At 33.8% G+C, this 21,119-nt stretch overlaps 2 protein-coding genes and 1 non-coding gene across 12 annotated transcripts; 2 read left to right on the forward strand and 1 right to left on the reverse strand.

The window, feature by feature from the left end:
• The first annotated feature begins 1,138 nt into the window (after positions 1–1,138).
• Positions 1,139–8,918, forward strand: LOC131610266 (probable E3 ubiquitin-protein ligase RHG1A). Of its 10 annotated transcripts, none has more exons than XM_058882160.1 (9): positions 1,140–1,311; positions 2,353–2,402; positions 2,593–3,933; positions 6,252–6,419; positions 6,544–7,317; positions 7,400–7,821; positions 8,123–8,221; positions 8,316–8,453; positions 8,538–8,918. In XM_058882160.1, exons 4-9 carry the CDS (start codon positions 6,317–6,319, stop codon positions 8,685–8,687), a joined length of 1,686 nt encoding a protein of 561 aa, XP_058738143.1. In that variant the 5' UTR covers positions 1,140–1,311; positions 2,353–2,402; positions 2,593–3,933; positions 6,252–6,316; the 3' UTR covers positions 8,688–8,918. The 10 variants fall into 10 exon arrangements, with proteins under 10 accessions (XP_058738150.1, XP_058738143.1, XP_058738142.1 ...); XM_058882159.1 differs by having other exon boundaries at positions 2,743–3,933; XM_058882161.1 differs by lacking the exon at positions 1,140–1,311 and adding an exon at positions 1,346–1,538.
• A 2,606-nt stretch (positions 8,919–11,524) lies between these two features.
• On the reverse strand, positions 11,525–11,596 carry TRNAP-AGG (transfer RNA proline (anticodon AGG)). Its single transcript has one exon. It is a non-coding gene; the product is annotated as a tRNA-Pro (tRNA).
• Positions 11,597–17,399: 5,803 nt separating this feature from the next.
• LOC131610268 (uncharacterized) lies at positions 17,400–20,702 on the forward strand. Its single transcript, XM_058882168.1, has 2 exons — positions 17,400–17,872; positions 17,981–20,702. The coding sequence occupies exons 1-2, from the start codon at positions 17,603–17,605 to the stop codon at positions 18,527–18,529; spliced, it is 819 nt and encodes a 272-aa protein (XP_058738151.1). The 5' UTR covers positions 17,400–17,602; the 3' UTR covers positions 18,530–20,702.
• The last annotated feature ends 417 nt before the right edge of the window (positions 20,703–21,119 follow it).

Below are 21,119 nucleotides of genomic sequence, written 5' to 3' on the forward strand. Positions count from 1 at the left end.
GGAGGAAGAAAGATGTCAAAATAGGGACATTATTTTTATATTTGCACCAATATTAGAATGCTTTGACGAAAGCCAAATTCGCAGAGTATAATTATGAATGGGAAATTCCTAGATTATTCATGACTACGACTTCGAAATCATTGAAGGATAAAACCCCATTTTAGAGAACATAAGCTTATGGGAGGGAAGCTCACACCCGTTGAATCAACCACATAATCTCTTATCGGGGTCAACATGCAATATCACCGAGTTAGAGGACGAACTTACATCATGGTTGGAATTCTATAGTATGTGTAGACAAATGCAACTTCAAAAATATTCCGCTCTACCCATGGCTATTGATAAACATGAATAGGGAGTTCAAGATCTTGTTGTCTATGTTGCACCATGATCGTTTCACCGTCCCTATGATAAAAGTTACAACTGTGAGTAAGTACATGCAACTGAAACTCTATCCACCACCTTACTTGATTGTCGGCATGCTCACGCCTATTAAGGAGTTTAAAGGCTCTAATGTATATGCATACCTTCCTTTTATCTCTAGGATCATTTACAATTTTTGGATTTGGCCTAGAAAGCCCAAAGAAATTGAACAAGCGCGTCACCTTTCTCATATCAATCCTAAAGAAATCGTGTTCTACCTCTTTAACAACGTTGGTTTCAAGACTTCTCACCACTATAAAACCATCACTTCTATAATGTAAATGTCTAAGTCCCCTACATTATCATTTTCCTTAACCTCTACAAAAGTTACTATAATATGCCTCACCTCTACCAACGAAGACTTTAAATGTTATTGGTTTATTACTTCGATTTGAGATAAAACATTGCTGACAACTTCATCATTATTTAAATCTATGTTGCAGATTCAAACTCACGCTCAATTATATGTCTCTGCATAACTATCCAATATGCCGTAACGGAACAAGATAATAATATTTTTAATAAAATAAAGAATATAAAAATCTCTTATATTAATCAAATTTCACACTTTTTATCATAAAGATAAAAAATTAAAAGCTAGAGTGTAATAATAATATAATAAAGAAAAAGAAACCCACAAAATTGAAAAATGTGTGAAACAGTTACGGACTACATAGGTAACCGGTAAGAATCAGAGCGTGCAATAGAATTTCTTCTCATCCTCTTGTTTTCTTTTTACATTTCTTATTGCTCTGAACAACCGCTTTATTTCATTGTCTCTTCTTCCATCAAACCCCTCACACCATCATCATTTCCTCCTCATTTTCTCTCTCTTCTTCCGTCTTCCAGATCGTTACTCAACCGCTGCCGCCTCATCACCGATCATTCGTAAGCCACTTTTCTATTCCCTATTATTCTCTCTATAACTTTGCACGATCATCACATGCTTTTCGTTTTTATCGTTACGCGGTTTTGCTTTCTTCGTTGTTTTTGGTATGAGGAACTGGAATCGATTACTCGATCAGTTTCGGATGATCGATTATCTTGCTTGTTTGTTATTTTGTTGTTGGTGGTGATGGTTTGGTTCTGATGCATCATCTGCATCATCAATCGAGGTTTTCATCGCTATTGTTACGTTTTTATGTTTTGCTGAACCTTCGATTGCTCGTTAGGTTTAGAGTTTTGGATTTCCCGGGAAATACTGTTGTTTTATTTATTTTTAATATTATTAATATGATGATTATTATTGTTATTTTCTGGATTTGTGTTTTTGTTTGCTTTAGCTTGTGTGAGGAAATTAGGTCAAGTTTTCTGATATCATTGTTGTTTTTCAAGCTTTGGAGTTGTATATTCCCTTTGTATGAATGTTTTGTGTGCTTGTTTGTTCATAAAGGAATCTCTTTTGTGTGCTTGATTGTGCATGATTGTTCATAAAGAAATCTCATTGTGGTAGTGGATTCTTTAAGTGTTGATATATTTTCCTGCCCCATTACCATGGGTGCTGATTTGAAGTTCGGGGAATCACACCCAATTTTGTCTGGTTTGGCTATGTGATGATGGAAAGACAGCACAGGAAGCTTTCTCGCTTGATATCTCGCTGTAACATAAATGGAATAAAAAAGAATTATTAACGTTTGTTTGTAATGCAGGAGATGCATAATGTCCAGTTTATGTAGTTCATACTTCATATACTAACTCTCTGTTAAACCTTCTTCCATTGATTTGTATATGAAATGAAACGGTGTCTTTGATTTTATCTGAGTTCAAGATTTTATCTCTATACTTTTGTCTTTATTTTGATATTTTATGTTAATTGTCTAAAAAATCTTAGTTTTGTATATTGGATGTTGCAGCAGGTTTTTTGGTATTTTTGTTTATCAGATATTCTTAGAATCAATTAGGTTTAGATTGTTTTTTTTTATCATGCAGGTTTCTTGTTGCTGTTCTGTTGGTGTGTTGTACATCATCTGCATGCACTGGTGAGATTTGAGTTAATTGGAAATTCTAAGTTCATTTCCTCGCTTACCCGCCTTTTTAAATATAATTTAATCTGATAGATCTTCTTAAAAAGTTTTAATAATTTGTATCTGTTTTTGGGTTTATACATTAAAAGTTTATTATTGTTGTCATTTGCAAAATATGTTTTGCCTTCGCATTTGCGTTGTGCAGGTTATGGGAATGGGTGATCTCTTCTTCATTTGGCCTCTTCCATTACATTGTCTGAATTGCAGATGGTGTTGTAGGTTCTTTTGAATCTTAGTTTAAAAGGGTGACTATAGAGCTCATAAGTGATATTATTGGCATGTTCTATTTTCTCAGGATTTATTAGCTTGATGATATGCCGCAGTTATGGAGTGGTAAGCCCACTTTCATATAGGATGAAGAAAGAATACCGTACCAAAGAATCTCTGTTAATTGGAAGATTGTATAGGCCTCATTAATCTGGAATGTGTCCTTTAGATCTTTGTCATTCAGTATCCATCTTCTGGGATTGGATGCTTGTTTGGCATGAAGTGGCCTATCAGTATATTGAAGATGTTAGCCGTAGATTTGTTGACTTCCAAAGTCTAGTGATGCAAGATGTTGATTTGGGTTGTTACAGGAGTTTTAAGGAGGGTCATGAACTTCACACGTATCATTGTTCTAGTTGGTATGCACTGAGGTTCTAGGATATGGAGGTTCAAGGTTGGTAAACCTCAATAATATCTGCCCTGTTACATGTAAATGCTCTAGTCAAAGTCATCCAGTTTCCTAGTTTGGGATCTTCTTTGGAGATGGTGCTACTTAGTGGGGTTTGGGTATAATGAGTTTAGCTGTATGTTATACAATATTGATATAACACTCACAGTAGTCAAGTATGCACTATGGTTATGCAGACTTCAAATTTGAACCTTTAGTGCATACCATTGATGGTGACTGCTGTAGTACTTCGCATCCACTCCTAATGTTGACCGCCCTTTATATTGGATTAGTTTCTGATTCTGCTAATAGTTGGTTCTCCAATAATTCAACAACCCATGGTTGGGATTTGTTTAGTGTGCTGAATGATGCTATATTTTGGATTTGAAACATAGTTTGCTGGCATGGGAAATGCTTGATAAGCATGAGCTGGTCATAATCTTCATTTTTTATTCCTAAAGGTTGTGGAATGAAATGAAACTAATGTCAAGGTGTTGATAGTCTAACCAGATTGCAGGTCCTTCTTCTTGCTTTGCTAATATATGAGGGGGATGCAAAATATTTCTCCTGCGTTCAAAGCATACACATCCTAATTTTAAATTATTCTGCCTAACTGGGGGCAATGATTGGTCTTAAGAGGACAAAAACCCGGGTTTGATTATGAAGAGCATTTATTAGACTTGGATATGGGTGACATGTTTTGATTGTTAATTTTCCAGTAAATGGAAATTTTCCACATGGAGAAAGCCGTACTGCTTTATTTGAAGCTTTTCCATCCTTTTTGTGTAAAGCCACTATGCCACAGGATCATATCTTGAAAAATGAACATAAGTAAGTAGGAATGTATTTGCTAGAAAGAAAATATCATATACAAAACTATTTAACATTGAAACTTCTATAATCTGAAAGCACGTAATGATTAATTTTCTATCTTGATGTTTTGATATATTTAATGTTTGGATTGTAGAGAAATCTGAAACTGAAGTTAAAGTTTAATATATTAAGTGAAAAGCTTGTCAATTTGTATTATTTTTTTGTTTCCTATTTACAATAACTAATGGTTTGATTAAGCTTCATGATTAAGTGAGTTCTCTTTGTGTTCAAAATGACTTGTTGAGTTTGTCAAAATGCCCAAGACAGAGCTTTTAACTGGAAGTTATTTTTTGTTGGCATATATAATTAAAAATCCTAAACACATACGTGTACTGATTTTAATTTTTCGAAGCTTTTTTTGAATAAGTTCATTTGAATTATCCAGGTATATTAAGGGTAACAAACTCTGTACGCCTTCTCTGTTTTCTCAAATGAAGCTAAGTTTTGATTCTTTTGAATCTCCTGATTATAACACAATGAGATGTTTTATTTTAACATACTATATTAATGCTAGTATTTGATCTACTATTGCACCAATGTAAGTTTTCTATTAATTATTCCTCTTGTTAACATTCTATCTAGTAGTAAACCTCTTTTTTTTTTTTTGATGCAGAATCTGTTCTGTAGGCTTTTATCAATTCAGTTACTACTTTTGCCTTTTCTGCCCAATTTACATGTCTTTATGAAGGGAGAAATACTTCATTTTAGTTCTCAAAACAAATTTTACTGTCCCTTTTTTTGCCATTCTTTTTATACAAAAAAGTGTGTGAAGTATTTGTATAGTTTTTTACGGTCTCTGGGATTTACTTTCTTTATTTTGTGGTTCTTTGGTCTTGACTTGTTTACTGATTAGAAGACAGATGGGAGTGTTTCCCAACTCTTTGCCTGTTGCCTTTGCACAGTTGATTATCTTTTTCGAATGCAGGAAATGATTATAAAATGCTAACACTTTCTAACACTTGCTAAACTTAGCCCAGGTAATATCTGATGCGCTGGTCATCCTATTTTCCAATTCCTTCTTTTTTTATAAGTCAAATCTGAATGCTTGCTTCCATTAATAAAAATTGAGTGGGGATCCATCGTCAAATTTAAATCTCAATAACATCATTTCTTTCTTGTGTTCACTTTTCCCTGCTCTGTTTTCTTGCTTCAGACTAGAAGGTATTCTCTGTATCTGTGGATAGAGGCATGAGTAAATTGGCTTCAAGTGAGTGTTATTTGGGCTGTTGATTATTCATTATGATTAAGGAGACACAAGGGGCTAGTGTTTAGTGTTGATGGTCTCGTTCAGTAGATTTGTTATAAATTCCTATCATCCTCTACAAATAACTGCCTGTTGTGATTCTCCTCTTTGATCGAGTTGTTGTGGCTGTTATTTATGCTTCATTTTTCATGCATGCCTATTGATGGCATTCTAACTCACCTAGCTTTTAACCTTCATTTTTGATGTACTTTTTAGCAGTGTAATATTATCCTTGGAATGGCAGCATTAGCCTGTTGGCCGATTAAACACATCATCCAAATCTTAATATTCATCAAGCTCATATGCTTAACTGTTAATTAGTCCAAAGAAAATCAGTAGTATGTCTGGGGGTCAGTGTTTTTTACTAGATCCTTTGGCCCTATAAAGGGTTCAATAGAAAATGGTAAAACCCAATGAATGCGTTTTGAAAAATCTAAGGAATTGTGGTAATGATATGAAAGTGACAATAGTGGTTGTATTGTTTCTTACGCTGTAAGTGGAAAATGAACGTCTGGCTACATGTAACTGCAGTGTAGTGTACTCTTTTCCTACTTGGGAAGATCAAAGAAAAACTTATCACACGACTGACATCATCTTCCTATATAAATATCTCTGATGACATGTTCAGCAATGCTTTACTCTTGCATATATACTACTTACTCATGGTTTTACATGCAATATTTGGTTGCCAATGATGTTTTTGCATCCAGGCAAGTGTTTATATTATGCATTATCATTTTCTTGCATAATCATTGAGTGGATTTGTATGAGAAATATGTGGATGTATTGGTATATATCAAAATGTCAATATGATAATGCAGGGGTGAACATGGGTCAGTAGAGCATGTTGGAACCATAATAGTTTAAATGCAATTGAGTATGTAATAACAGTTTTTTGTCTCATGAGCTATGCTTGTGGTGAAGCTTTGGTCTTTTATAAATGTTTTTGTGATCAGTAGCAGTTTAACTTGATCCGTTTTGAAATAATTATTTTTTAATAATGAATTTATTCGAATGCTTTTTTGGATTGTAGGTTGAGTTTGTTGTATATCTGACTCAATACTCTCTATTGACTCTTGGGGGCTGCAAGTGATAGTTATGGGGCATAGACACATATACAATGCATCATCTCCAATGTTTGAGGGCGAAGCTGACCAGAATTGGAATCACATGCACACTGATCAACATCATGTGAACCATGGTAATGTTAAATCTGTATGCTTAAGTTCCACTTTGATTTTGTTTCATTAGTCAATTTTTGTTGCAAAGAACTGCATTACTTGCATCAAATCATGGCACTCATATTGAATGAACTTTCATTGCAGAGGGGACTAGCTCTTCAGAGAATGGTTCTTTTATTTATCCTGTGGAAAATATATCTATAGATAATATTTATTTCCCCTCTCATTGGAACTCCAACACAAGATCAAATGGATATGCATCCTCAGGCCCTAGCATTGAAGTGCCTCCTCCTCCTCCACCACCTCTTCCTCAGCAATTGGACACACCAGGCACTTCTAACGATCATTTTATGCATACATCTAATGCTGGACCTTTCTTTGCAGTATCTGAAAATTATGTACACCCGCCTCCGTCTTCTTCCAGTTATGACAGACATGCATTTCATGTTGATAGTGGTTTTATTGATCTTACAATGGGAAGTGCACGGGGGCATCACAAGAGGAAGAGCCCTGGAATTCCTTCAGTTTACGAGAGAGGCAGTTCAAGTGGATATTTTAATGCTGGGAGCTCAAGCGATCTCCCTACACCTCCAGAATCATGGCCAGAGAAACCAAATATGAATTCTCAATATATGCCCTGGGATCATGTTGCCATGACACCCACATTCAGAGGTGCTGGCCTCTCAATGAAGGGTGAAAGTTCTGTACGTAATGTAAGGAGCCGTTCTGCACTTGATTTGGAATCCAACCTGTCTAGGACCCATTTACCAGTTAACCATTCACTCAACTCGTACCTTACTGCCTCACCATTCGGCCATTGTAGCTTGGCGGATCTTTCAGCTCAGGTTACTACCCCTGTGACAAGGGATTGGAGCCAAATGAATGTAACTCCTGCTAATGGAAGAGTGTTATTACCAGGTTAGTTTATGGTCAATAAATCTTAGAAATGAAACATTCCATTCTCCTTGCATGTATGTCTAAACAATCTTTTAAAACACAGATGCTAGTACTTCTGGTCTCGAGACAAGTCACTTCCCTGTTGGAAATACTGCTGCTGCTGCTAGTAATGCTCTTGTAGATGTTGGAAGCTTCCATCATGAATTTGGTACCAGCAGAAATCCTACTACTGCTCAAAGTTTTCAAAATTTGACTCAAACTGCTAGGGGAACTCGAAGTAATTACTCTCAGAGATCCACTCCAGCTTTCAGGGCTTCTTCAAACTTGCGCTTGGGACATGCGGCGCCTTCAGATAATGGATTGCCTATGGTAGCTGAAAGTTACTCTTCTAGACATCCAAGGCCGTTGACCACTGTTGGCTGGCGGAACAGTGACAGAAATGGAAGGTCTAGAATTTCAAGTGAAAGATATAGATCATTGGCCGATGAGGCTGGTCTCCATGCTAGATTTTCCTCTGAGGTACCGGTCAGTATATCGGAGAACTCTAATTTTGTTTCAGTATTAAAGGAAGGATAATACTGTGTAGTATTTGACAGTTAGAACATCTGGTCGCCATATAGTTAAACTTTAAATAGGGATACTTCGTTTATTTGCAAAACTAGAGCAAGTTACTTAGTTGAGCTAAGGGTTAAAGGAGTTAAAACAGTTTTAAAACAACAGTTTTAAGCTCTAACTTTTCACAGTATTCATCAGCAGCTGCAAAATTGTTCTTTCTGGCTTTCCTTCTATTGGCCCAATTTTTTTATTATTTACTTTGGATTTTCAGGGTTTCATGATGGGTGAGCGTGCTTCACTTTATGGCTCTAGGAATATACTTGATCAGCACAGAGACATGAGAATGGACGTAGATAACATGAGCTACGAGGTTTGATTATTACTACCTATAATTGTTTCTTGTGTCACAATTAATTTTGTTTTCTTCGAAATGTATTAAAATTTTTACTAATCTGTTTCGTTAGGAACTTCTTGCACTCGGGGAGAGGATAGGCCAGGTGAACACAGGATTGTCTGAGGATGTGCTTTCCAAGTGTTTGACAGAAACAATATATTGTTCATCTGACCAATGCCAGGATGAAGGAAGCTGTGTGATCTGTCTGGTATATTTTTCTTACATTCATAATGATTTTTTTAGCTCTGGCTAACATTACCCATGTGCTTACCAGTTTTATTGAAAATTACAGGAAGAGTACAAGAATATGGACGATGTTGGGACACTTAAAACTTGTGGTCATGACTATCATGTGAGCTGCATTAAAAAGTGGTTATCTATGAAGAAACTATGTCCTATCTGCAAATCTTCTGTTTTGCCTGAGGATAAGAAGAATAAATAAATAACTTAAACTTTAGTATTTATTAATCTCTTTTGTATATATATTTAGAAATCCTTCAAAGCAGAGGAAACAGACTAGCTTTGGAAATGTCTTAACAAGAATGAATGCTACTTCATGTCAATTTGTTTGGCTTCAATGTCAATTTAGTGAAGCCTGAAAATTATTATGTGGATTTGAAGCAGTTCTGGATTGCTTCTATTTTTAAATAACAAAGTATCAATAGTTTTTTTATTGGTGTAAATTGTGCATCCTCTATGAGCTATGCCTAATTTCGTAATAGCCACACCCTCTCTTCAATTTTGGAGTGGTTGACCAAGCGAAAACTTGTAACTCACTTTTACCTTGTCTCCGAGTTGCAAATCTAGTACTGGATAGAGGTTTAGTTTACACATCAGTTCTGGAGATGGGATGTGAGAGAGGGAGGCTCTTGATGAATTTTATCTGACAAAAATATATCAAATTTCATGTGTTTGGTGAGTTAGTGGATATCATGATTGTGTGAGAGACACTAGGAGTGACTTAAGGTCATGATTGTGCGAAAGATACTAGGAGTGACTTAAGCCATAATACGTTAGCAGTTACCAGAGCTAACCCCTAAGACACTTGAGTTGGATCCTAAATAGAGGTAAGCTTCTAATGTAAACCTAATATCAACTTTCTGACTTACTAAACCCGTGATTGAGCATATTGAGATTTCTTCTTTAAGTGTTAACCGTTTTTAATAGGCTAAGTTAAGAATTTTTGGTCAATGGTGTGTGGATGATTCCAAATTTCTTGCTCTCCAACTTCCATGTGTAGTTTCGAAATTGTCAAATTAGTATTCCTTGCTTAAAGACAATATCATTTGGTTTGATTATCTTTTAAAACTTGTGTCAGACTTTCAAAGATTCTTATTAATGAGGCATATTGAACCTTTCAAAGATGTAGAGAGAGGAATAAGAAAGTAATCAATTAATTACTGTAATATGGTTCAATTATTTTACTCGCAAGTTATTGAAACCATATCTTTAAGAGAGATTTAGGGGCAGAAATAGGTAATTATAAGATTTTCGGAGATGCACCATAAATCACCTCATCCTATGTAAATCAAACAACTATTTTATTTTTGCAAAAAATGATTTGGAGATGCATATCCGAAAACACTTATAAATTCATTTACTAAGCGTTTTTCATTGAGATTTATCATTTAATCATTCAGTGATATTTTCGGAGATGCATCTCCGAAATGTCAAGCGGGAAATTGAATATATCACCACCTTGCTTGATCATATCACCGATACTTCATATCTCCTCCATAAGCCAAAACTCTTAAAAAAAAATTATTTTCATTCAACTTTTTGTGCCAAATCATCATTCTTATAATTTATCACATTAAAGAGAGCAAAATAAGCCGCAACTTAAAGTAAATTTCATTTGTTTCACACCTCATTACTTGCATTAATCTTATTCTTGAGTTGAAAAAATGAATGTTTAGTCCGGAGAGATTTCTCGGAATTCACCCGCTATATGTTTCAGAGATGCATCTTCGAATTTGTATGTTACTAATTTTATAAAGATTGTAATGTTTGCAAAGCTTTCTTCTCAAAAGTGTAAAGCTTTCTTCTCAAACGCCTATTGTTGTTTACTAATTTTTATAAAGATTATAATGTTTGTACAAATAGGTATTGTTTGGTAAAATATAATTTTTTTTTGAGTTTTTTGATATAGGAATTTGCTTAATTTTTAATTTTTTAAATTTATATGTATCAAAGTTTGATCTAATTTATTTTTTATAAAACTAGCTTGTAAAGAGAGGTGTGCCATTCTATATAAACGCGTGGATATAAAAGACGCGTGGATATAAACAATGAGCGGTTCATGATTCGATTGATAACCTCTGATACCATATTACAATATTAGAGTTTGATCTGATTCATCCTTATAAAACCGATTTATAAAGTAAAATTTGCTAGTTTATATAATTTTTTTGGAGTCTCTATATCAAATTAATGTGGGATTTTAAAATCTTATTTCATGCCCTTTTTTCTTATTTTTTCCTTCTATTTATTAAATAAAACTCAGCAAATTGATGTTAGATGGAGTATGCGATATTATTTAAATTGAAATGACTATTATTGTCAGATCGATTTGGGTCCATACAATTTAACTGAGATTTTAACCAAGCGGTTGAGCTCCATTGGCAAGGAGCCCCGTCCAAGGACGTACTCGGGGAATACCGAGTTCGATTCCCAGGCGGAACAATCTTGTTTGGCCAGTGCGCATGCCTCTCCGCACGAGCCGGATTAGTGGCCCACCTGTGGTGGGTCGACACCGGTGCAAATAGCAAAAAAAATTTAACTGAGATTTTTTTGACACATCTACCTTCTTGTTTTAGAAAAAGAGAATAGAAGAAAAATGATTCATATTAAATATTCATACTAATTGAATCGTAATATTTTATTGGTAGTATTAAAAAGATGTAACAAAATTTATAAATTAATTTGCTAAAGTTCCGTAGTCCAAATTCTTTTATAAGAAATTTTGTTTTTGAATTTAAAAAAAAATGATTGATTAAATTTATTAAATTCTATTATAAGTAAGAAAAAGAAACAAAAATGTCATGTATGGGAGGTAAAAGAAAATAGGCGTCGAATTAAAATTTAAAAGATATAATAAATGATATGATCATATTTAAAAAGAGAAAAAAAGTGAAATTTATAATTTTGTACTATTGTAATGAAAAAAAAATAATAAATGAGACTCAGAATTTAACTAGGAACTCTCGCATATTTAAAAAGAGAGAAAAAAAATGAAATTTATAATTTGATACTATTGTAATGAGAAAAAAATTAATTAATGGGGCATTCCGAGAATTGAACTCGGGACCTCTCGCACCCTAAGCGAGAATCATACCACTAGACCAAATGCCCTATTTATGGAATTTTAAAACACATATATATTTAATCAAATATCAATTTTCTATTTAAATTTAAGCACTTTAATATACATTTTAGTTTTTAGTTTTAGTTTTTTAGATCTATAAAATTTAAGAAAAAATAATATAGTCCTTTTTGAAGAGTCGAAAAAGAATTTAAATGAGAGGTTGGAGACGAGCTTTAGAAATACATGGTTTTAGTCTAAGAAGAAGTAAGACAGAGTATATGAATGTAAGTTCAACAAAAGAAGAATCGTTTTAAACCTACAGATGAAAGTTAGATATCATATCATTCCACAAATCCTGTGGTCTAAATATCTCGGATCCTTAATACAAAACAATGAAGAAATAGAAAATGATGTAAACCATCAAATTCATGTTGGGAGTATGAAATGGAGGAGAGCTTCAAGAGTTTTATGTGACATAAAAGTACCTCTTAAGTTGAAGGAAAAATTTTATCGACTGCGGTAAGATCTGTGATGTTGTACAAGACAAAATATTGGACGATTAAGAATCAACACATGAATAAAGTAAGTGTAATAGAGATGAAGATGTTGCGTTAGATGTATGATAAGATTAGATTATAAGATTAGAAATGACAATATTAGAGAGAGTGCTGGGGTAAGAAAATAGATGGTGAATAATATACTTAGGTGGTTTGAGCATGTAGAGATAATACATGTAGATTATGTGATAAGGAGAATAGATCAGATGGAGATAAGTCAAATAAATAGAGGTAAGGAGAATACTATAAGTCTTTGTTTGAGTGTCTCTCCAGATAATATTATCCAGACAACCCTCTATTTCAATTATTTTCCATGTTTAGATTGAGAAATGTGGTTTTTTAAAAAATGGTGGCTGAAATAGCCATAATATTCACATTTACACCGCTACAATTTACTAGTTTTCTTTTTAGTATTTGTATCAAAACAAATCATGTTTAAACATCATACCTTGAACCTATATATTTATCCAAATAATACTATCCGGACAAACCCTTACTCGATTAATAACCGTGTTTAAATTGAGAAATATCGGTTTTGAAAAATGTGGCAGCTGAAAATCGTCATAATATTCACATTTAGATGCCATAATTTACAAGTTTGTTTTGCAGTGTTTGTATTCGAACATACCATGTTTAAACATTATATTTTTCCAAATAATAGTTTCTCGAAAAAACACTATCTCAAATTATAATTATATTTTAAATTGAGAAACACCATTTTTAAGAATTGTGGCATTTGAAACCTCCATAATATTCACATTTAGACTACCACTATTTATCGATTTTTTTTTGTAGTGTTTGTGTCTAGACAAACCAAGTTTTGCCATCGTATTTTTCACCTATATTTTTTATCCAAATAATACTATCAAGACAAATTTGTGACAATCAGTATCCATGTTTAGAGTTAGAGGCGTTGCTTTTAAAAGTTGTGGAGACTAAAACCGACATAATGTTCACATTTAGGCTACCTCAATTTACCAGATATTTTAATAGTGTTTGTATCCAAAAAAAATAATGTTTAAACATCATATTATGTACCTACGGCTACATGTTTGTCCAAATAGTACTATATAGAAAAGAGAAGAGAAAAGAAGTAATTTTTAAGTTGTAGGTTTTGGAAGAAACATTAAGTGTGTATTGAACAAACTCCTTTATAAAATATGTAAGCTTTTTAAATAATGTTTGACTCAATCCAACCTATTCTCACCATTTTCTACGAATGTGATGGATTAATTGAAAAGATCCTTTTGATAATGTATTTTTATAAATTTGAATTTCTGATATTGTATTTTTATAAATTTAAACATATAATATTATGGATTGAAAAACTTTCAAAAATAAAGTATGACATTTTACATACTAAATTTAGGCTTAAATTTTTTGATAGGTCATTCTTAAAATTTCAAAAGTTTAATTCGGCACAATCTATTTTGTCTTACCTAAGTTACTCTCATATATATATTTTTAATTTTCATCCAATGTTTGAATTAAATTCTTGCTACCATGAATCCAAATCTTACAATCCCAGTGACAATAATGTTTCAAAAAATATTCTATAATTTACAATTTTTATCTTTATATTTATCTCTATACATATTTTTAATTTTTTATATAAAAGAAATAAATATATTATAAAAATAACAGATAAACAAATGACAAAACTATTGTAACATAAGATGTGGAAAGAATAGTCATGAAATAATTAAATTGTTTCAATAAAGGCACACAAACAATATAACCTTCCTACTTAACCACCACAAGTACAAACTCTTAAAGAAAGAGAATTTCTTTCCTGACTTCTACGGGGTGACCCAGCGAAATTCTAAACTTGCCTCTACTTCGGAGATGTATCTTAGAAGTAATTTTTTTTAGATTTTTTCAGACTTTGGAAATGCATCTCCGAAATGCATGAAAATTCGGTTTTAACAGTCAGGTATTATTTCGGAAGTACATTTCCGAAATAATCTGAGAAAAATTCTTATCACAAAATTTCAACCCCTCTTCATCTCCTTCCTCGTTACTACCAATGCGAATAACATCAGCATCTTCATGCAACACAAAAGACTCTTCATTTGGCTTCCCTTTTTTAGAGCTTAAACCCATAACACTTTTTCTACCCTTAGATTTCAATAAACACGAACCAGGAAATGAAAGATCACCATTATCATCACCATCAGCATAAACACAACCCTCAAAACTATTCATTTCACAATCTTCCAACCCTCCTTCACCACCAATATCAACAATATCTACACTTTGTTCCTCATTTTTAACATCAATGTCGTCAACCTCATCAGCATCACCATCAATATTTTCTACTTGTTCAACACATGCCTCAGAAAGTTTCTTATCAGAATACTTCAACCCCTCTTGATCTCCTTCCCTGTCACTGTCAATGCAAATAACATCTTCATGCAACACAAAAGGCTTTTCATTTGACTTTCTTTTTTTAGAGCTCAAACCCATATCACTTTTTCTATGCTTAAATTTCAACGAACACACACATGAGCCATGAAATGGAATACTACCGAAGAGTGGAACATTCCTACTTCGAGTACGACTCGAAACACCAGCCATTGTGACAAACACAAGAACAATAACAAAAGAAGAAAAAATAACTTTAGCTTTGTATGAGTTTAATTGGTGTCAGTTTACCTTTGCTTGCATTAGTGGAGAGAGAGAGAGAGAGAGAGAGAGAGAGAGAGAGAGAGAAAGTGGAATAAGACAAAACGTTAGGAATGTGATGTGATGAGATACTTTAAGAATGGAAGAGAGAAAGGCATGTTGGTAAGAGTACTAAAAAGAACATAGAGAGATAAGGAAGTATGGCGCCAAAGAAGAAGAAGAGGAATCAATCACTCAACACCAAACAAATTGTACGCCCGATTCAAACCGACCGACCGTTGGTTATTTTGTGCAATCAATCGTGTTGGAGTGGGTGTCGGGTTAATTTAGTTGTTTAATTTGGATATTATATGGTTGTTTCGGTCGGACTTGGATATTTATTTTAGATCCGTCAAATCCGAATCTAACCGAACTCATCGTCAAATACCCGTGTTTAACAATATTTAATTTTAATTTTATGTAATGTGATGTTTGTAATCTTCATGCTTTAAATAAATCGAATAGTTGTTGTTTTTTTTTCTGTATCAGACATTATTTCAGAAGTACATTTCCGAATTCTTCTAAGGGAGTGAATTCGAAGATGCACTTGCGAATTCACCTATTTTTATGGAAAATCATTTTATTTCGGAAGTGCATTTCCGAAACCATATTTTTTCTCATAAAAAGGTGATTTCAAAAATGTATTTCCGAAGTTTAAGGGCATTTTGGGGTTTTCGCCGCAGGTGACCAAGAAAGTAGAGGGGTCAGGAAAGAAATTCTCTAAAGAAAAAGCAAGTTAAGCAACAAAAACATATCCATTGCAGTCGCAAATCTCCGCATTCACACATTCAATATCCTTTGTTATGAACCAAAGGCCCAATAAAAAAAAGACTTGGGTTTTATTTTTTCTTAAGTTAGAGTGTTTCTAGATTTCTGTTCAATCAATTTTGTTTTTTCTAAGAGTTGGAGTGCTTTGTCGTTCAATAAAGCAAATCTTTTTAAAATAAAAATTAGAAAATTATCTACTGTTTTTGTATCAGAGAAATATAATTTAAGGTACTGTCATAGTGGTAGATTCGTTGGTCCAATATAAGGTAGATAGTAGGTTCCACTCCTATTCTAAACATTTTACCAAATTTTTGTTTTTAATTTTTAATAACTTTTTTAATTTTATTTTTCAAAATTTCCATACCTTTCATTAAAATCTATTAAATCTTTTTGCAAAAAAAAAAAACATTTACTTTTAAAGAAAAATATTTTACATTGTTTTATAATTTAATAAAATAATAATAGATAATACAAAAAAAATCCGCAACAAATCTATAGAAAACATTTTCTGCGGATTTCGTAATGCACTTTGGTTTTTCCAAAATAAAAATTCCGTAGCAAAATCCGTAGAAAGTTTTCCTGTAAAATTACCTACGGATTTTGTAATGTAGTTTTGAATTTTTATTCAGAATGTAATTTCCGCAGCAAAATCCGCAGGTATTCCTGCGGAATTTTCAGCGAAATGTGTTTTGCAGGAAAATTTATTTTACTTTATAATTTTGCAAGAAAATTAGCAGGTATACCTGCGAAATATTTTCCACAGATAAAGTGTGTTTTTCTAGTAGTGTTATCACCCAACCGCTATTTTGACCAGACAGAGCCCTAGTATTGTTCTTCTGGTAATGTCATTCATGGACGAATCCACTTGAAGGCACCCTATGGCTAAAGACACACCAATTTTTTAAAAGTCAAACCGATCATCAAATTGATGAGGGTGGGTGATTGACATATAGGTCGAATTAGTGGGTCACTAGTTAAACTTCATGACTAAACTATATTAAATTGTATAATTTAGTTGAATAAATCAAATAATTCAGACCGATGACCCTTCCAATTTATGTTCGAATTCAGTTCAATTTTTACCACCTTTCAAATTTCTCTTTCACTTTTATATTTGTTAATTTCTCAGATGGTTTTCATTATAAATCTTTTGCTTTAAATAATATTTTTTATTGTCAATATAATTTAATTTATAATTTTTTTCATATTGAATCTCACCAATAAGTAACGTCCGGATTCGCCCCTGATGTCACTTGAGAACAAATACAAGTGTTGATTATTTGATTGTATTGAATGTCAAATTCATTTGAACGATATGAGTACTTTTTTCTTTTTTCTTTTTGGTATAGATATGATTACTTTCTATTATAGTATACACTAAATTACTTCTACTTTTCAATCTCTATGATCCTTGAATTCATTTCTGATACTGATAAAGTAAAAAATTACTATAAACAGCTGCACAAGAAAATAATTAAGGTATATTGTCCCAATAATAAACAATCCTTATTCCAATAAACTTTTAGTCACTATTATTTGATTAAGCCCATAACCAATAAATGATCTCTTAGGAGAAAAACCAATCATGCATATCCTAACTTTAATTGAAGAATTTTAATCAGTTTGCAAATCATATTTTGTCTCATTGACAACTGTAATGTTAAGATGCTCTAGTCCATATTTGGATGCAAACATTCATTCACATAATTGCTTTTGTTTTTACAAATTTATAGAAACTTTTGGATTTTACATATCTCAAACCATTCATTTTAGGTCCATACCTTATTCCTTACTCTTTGCTTCTAATAAACTCACGAACCTAACTTATTCTAGCATATGATTTTGACATGCATGAGATAAAAAAGCATCATATTCTCATAATTAGAATCATGGATAAAATTGTCATTTTATAATTGGAAGATGCGGAAGAACATGTCCCATTTCAAATGTGACCACAACCTTAGTGTCCCACACTAACATGTCCATGTTCATTTTCCTTCACTCACTGCTCTTTCTTTTCATTCATCTACCGACAAGTTTTTAGTTTTTGCATAATCTCATTCAATGGCAGATACATATTCTTTAAGCATTATAGCAGAAATGGATAACCTTTGGTTTCATCAAATCATTCTTTTCTCACAACCAACAACAACACTATTTGTAGCAAAACATGTTGAAAAACATGTTTCTATATCAGAATCTTCTTCTTCTTCTTCTTCATCATCATCATCATCATCTATTCTTTCTTTGACACCTCTACTAGATGAAGAAACTTCAGCAGATGAATCACTTTCTTCACCAAAACAAGTTTCAATAATTTCTTTACCAGTTCAGGTACATATAATATATATTAAAAAAACACTTAGTACTATAACCTATGAAGTCATGATTATGTTTTTTTGTTTGTTTTGTTTTGTTTATTTTGTTTTTTAATGTTACAAGGTTGGTTCAATTGAAAACAAAGAAGAAATCAAGGAAATATTAAACAAAATCAGTCATTTGAATAGTTCACATTTATCAGGTTCATCGTTACCAACGACTCGAAACCGTCCCGAAAAATCGAGGAAAAATGATAAACTGCAAAAAACTATGAGTTGTAGGACACTTGGGGACCTTGAACTTGATGAAGTGAAGGGTTTTATGGATCTTGGTTTTATATTCAAGAAGGAATACATTAGTCCAAGAATGATTAGTGTTGTCCCTGGCTTGCAGAGAATTTGTTCATTCCAAGATAACAAAAAGACCCACTCAGGGTCACAAATAATGGATGATGCATCAGAAAATGATGATGGTGATGATATTGTTGTTGAAGTTTATGAAGATGAAAAGAGAGATATCATGAGACCTTATTTATCAGAAGCATGGCTTATAAAGAAGCCTGATTCACCATTACTAAGCATGAAAGTTCCCAAGACTTGTTCAGCTGATAATATGAAGAAACATCTTAGGGTTTGGGCTAAAACAGTGGCCTCAGAAGTCGAACAAGAATGAGTTTTAGCATATAGTTTTAAATTGCGGACCAGAACCGCAACTTCAAACACGTTGGCCGTATTTTCTATATATCTGCAGGCCGCAATTTAAAACCATGTTTTGCCTAACAATAATTGTATGATAAATAAGCATAAATAAGAGAGTTGGTGCAATCATGTATGTAAATTTTCTTCTTTCCCTTAACTATTTTTTCTTCTCATCCTAACAAATTGACAAGTAGCTTTTTCCTATGAAAACAATTAATTCATCCAACTAATTGTTGGTGTGGTTGATGAATTGTGTTGTTGTGAGGAATACAAGTTAGGTAGAAAAGACAGAAAGAAGATAAGTAGATAGAAATGAAGAGGGACCAATTAAGTTACTATATATGGCGTGTTGAACTGGCAAGTGGGGTTGTACCTAGAAATGAAGAGCTCAATAAGACTGTTCTATTGTTTTTTTTTTTTTGGAACCATATATGACTAGAACAATCATTATTCATGTAATGTAATATGTTTGGCTTCTTTTTATCTCATATAGAAACAGAAATTTTGCAGCTACTTCCATAATTCATGTCTCATTTGTATTCCCTTTGTCTACACTGATCAATATTACTCCCTTTTTTTTACATGCTATTAGCATTCCGGTGTAGAAAGAAATTGGGAGGTAGAGCAATGAAAACCACCGCTTTGGAATATTGGTCTCTCAGATCGATCCCGACTTTCTTAGACTTCCAATACATAATGTTTTGGACTGACCCGACAGTTAGGCGTGGCCCAATTTACTTCTGCGTCCAGAGCGGCCCAATAACCTTGGCCCAATTACCTAAGGACAATGGGAACGCTACCTTTCATGACCCTGTGTCGGGGACACGCCTCCATAAGGTCAAAGGACAACACATCATCGCTACATTCGACCTGGCTTGCCCATTCGCCTACAGTAAGGCGGTTCCTCTGCTCCTCGGTCAAGGACAGATGGCCCCTGCTCGTTGGACATCTCTGTCGACCAGAGATACACCTCTGCCTGACCAACGACTTGTTTTGGGCAGCCTCCCAAGATTCCTAAACATACTCCTAAAATCCTAGAAGTTATGCGTTTTGAGCCTAGATCCTCGATCCAGCCCAAAACATGGCCAATAGCCAAGCGCTGGGGCAGGCAAAGGGCCTAGCAAAGGAGGGAGGGTTGCAGTCCCTAGGAGGGGCGATAACCATATGTCTCCCTTGATTAGAAACTACCTCGCCCTAAGTGCCTCTCCCTCGTCTAGTTATGAGAAAGTACATGAGAAAAATGTTTTAAGTTAGAGTCAATAACTTATCCACGCATTCCTAGGAAATGGAGAATCAACGGTCCAACATTGACTAAATAGTCGGTGATCATTCCAAAGGAAAACCTATTGTTAAGTGCCAAATTGTAGTTATTTTGTGTATGTAAATAGTGGCACTTATCGATACTTTTTGTTAATACCGTTTGAATAATTCCCCGTTTTTGTGTATATTTGTATCGTTTATGTTTTGTTATGTTTTCGTGTAAATATATACCGTTTGATAGTTTTGTTGTCTTTTTGTAGGTATTTATGCGTGTTCGAAGCTTTGAGGAATAAAGTGTCGAAGACACGGCGGCGAGCACGAGATTTTACCAATTCATCACAGACAAGGCTCTAAATAAGGATGATAAAAATCATCAATTTGGTTTCAATTTATTCATTGTTAGATAGAGCATGGAATAAGCTTTCCAACGCTTCGAACCGGGCGCAAATCGGAGTTACGGTTCTCAAGATATGACCAAAACAAGATTTGCTGTTCTGTTGAGCGGGCTAAGCGGGCTTGACCGCGCTAAGCGCGGTCTGGGAGCATTTTTGAGCAAGTTTGGCAGAGAGTTGGGCGCTTAGCGCGGGTTTTTGGCGCTAAGCGCGGTCTGGCGGCTTAAGAACAATAAAAAACAGCCCGCTTAGCGCGGTGGGCGCGCTAAGCGCGGTCTGCGACTTCAGTTTTGGTATATATGTTGTAAAATCATATTTTTTAGGTATGTTTTGGGTATTTTTGAACCCCAACTCATCAACCTTCAATTTTTGGTAGATTGAGCTTAGAAAACAACATTTGTGGCTTGTAATCGAAAGATTCTTGGTCGGGAGCTCAATTGATCGTGATTGACACCGCGAAAGAATTGGTTTTCTTCTCCTCCTCTTCTCTTTGTAACCACTTTTGTTGGGTTTGTTTGTAAGTTTACTCTAAACACATGGATGTTTGTTACTCTTTGTACTAGTTGTATAATATATTTGCTTTACAAATCTTAATCGGTGTTTCCTTGATCTTTAAATGCTCTGGATTTTTGTTGTTGTAGACATAGACATCACAAATCTTGATTAGGGGGATATCTGTTAGCTTTTGATTCTAGACATAGGATTGGGGTTAACATCCACATAATATCTGAGTTTAATGTCTCTGTGTTGTTTGATCGGTTGAGACATCGTCGAAAGAGCAATATAGTTAAATTTCCGTTGATGTTGCAGAAATGGACATTGATGTGAGGGATATGTGGTGATTCTGACGAGTATTGTAGATTGAGTACGGCGGAGTGATAAAGCTAAGTTTGTGAGGAGTAGTTTAGATTC

This window comes from Vicia villosa, linkage group LG6 (genome assembly GCF_029867415.1).
Source record: "Vicia villosa cultivar HV-30 ecotype Madison, WI linkage group LG6, Vvil1.0, whole genome shotgun sequence".
Classification (NCBI taxonomy): Eukaryota; Viridiplantae; Streptophyta; class Magnoliopsida; order Fabales; family Fabaceae; genus Vicia; species Vicia villosa.

What these genes read in the sequence shown, in the direction of transcription:
- LOC131610266 (XM_058882160.1), top strand. Translation starts at nt 6,317, where the DNA reads ATGGGGCATAGACACATATACAATGCATCATCTCCAATGTTTGAGGGC. An exon ending in GATTTTCCTCTGAGGTACCG is followed by an intron (nt 7,822 to 8,122) that starts GTCAGTATATCG and finishes TTGGATTTTCAG; the next exon opens with GGTTTCATGATGGGTGAGCG. An exon ending in TAGATAACATGAGCTACGAG is followed by an intron (nt 8,222 to 8,315) that starts GTTTGATTATTA and finishes CTGTTTCGTTAG; the next exon opens with GAACTTCTTGCACTCGGGGA.
- LOC131610268 (XM_058882168.1), top strand. Translation starts at nt 17,603, where the DNA reads ATGGCAGATACATATTCTTTAAGCATTATAGCAGAAATGGATAACCTT. An exon ending in TAATTTCTTTACCAGTTCAG is followed by an intron (nt 17,873 to 17,980) that starts GTACATATAATA and finishes TAATGTTACAAG; the next exon opens with GTTGGTTCAATTGAAAACAA.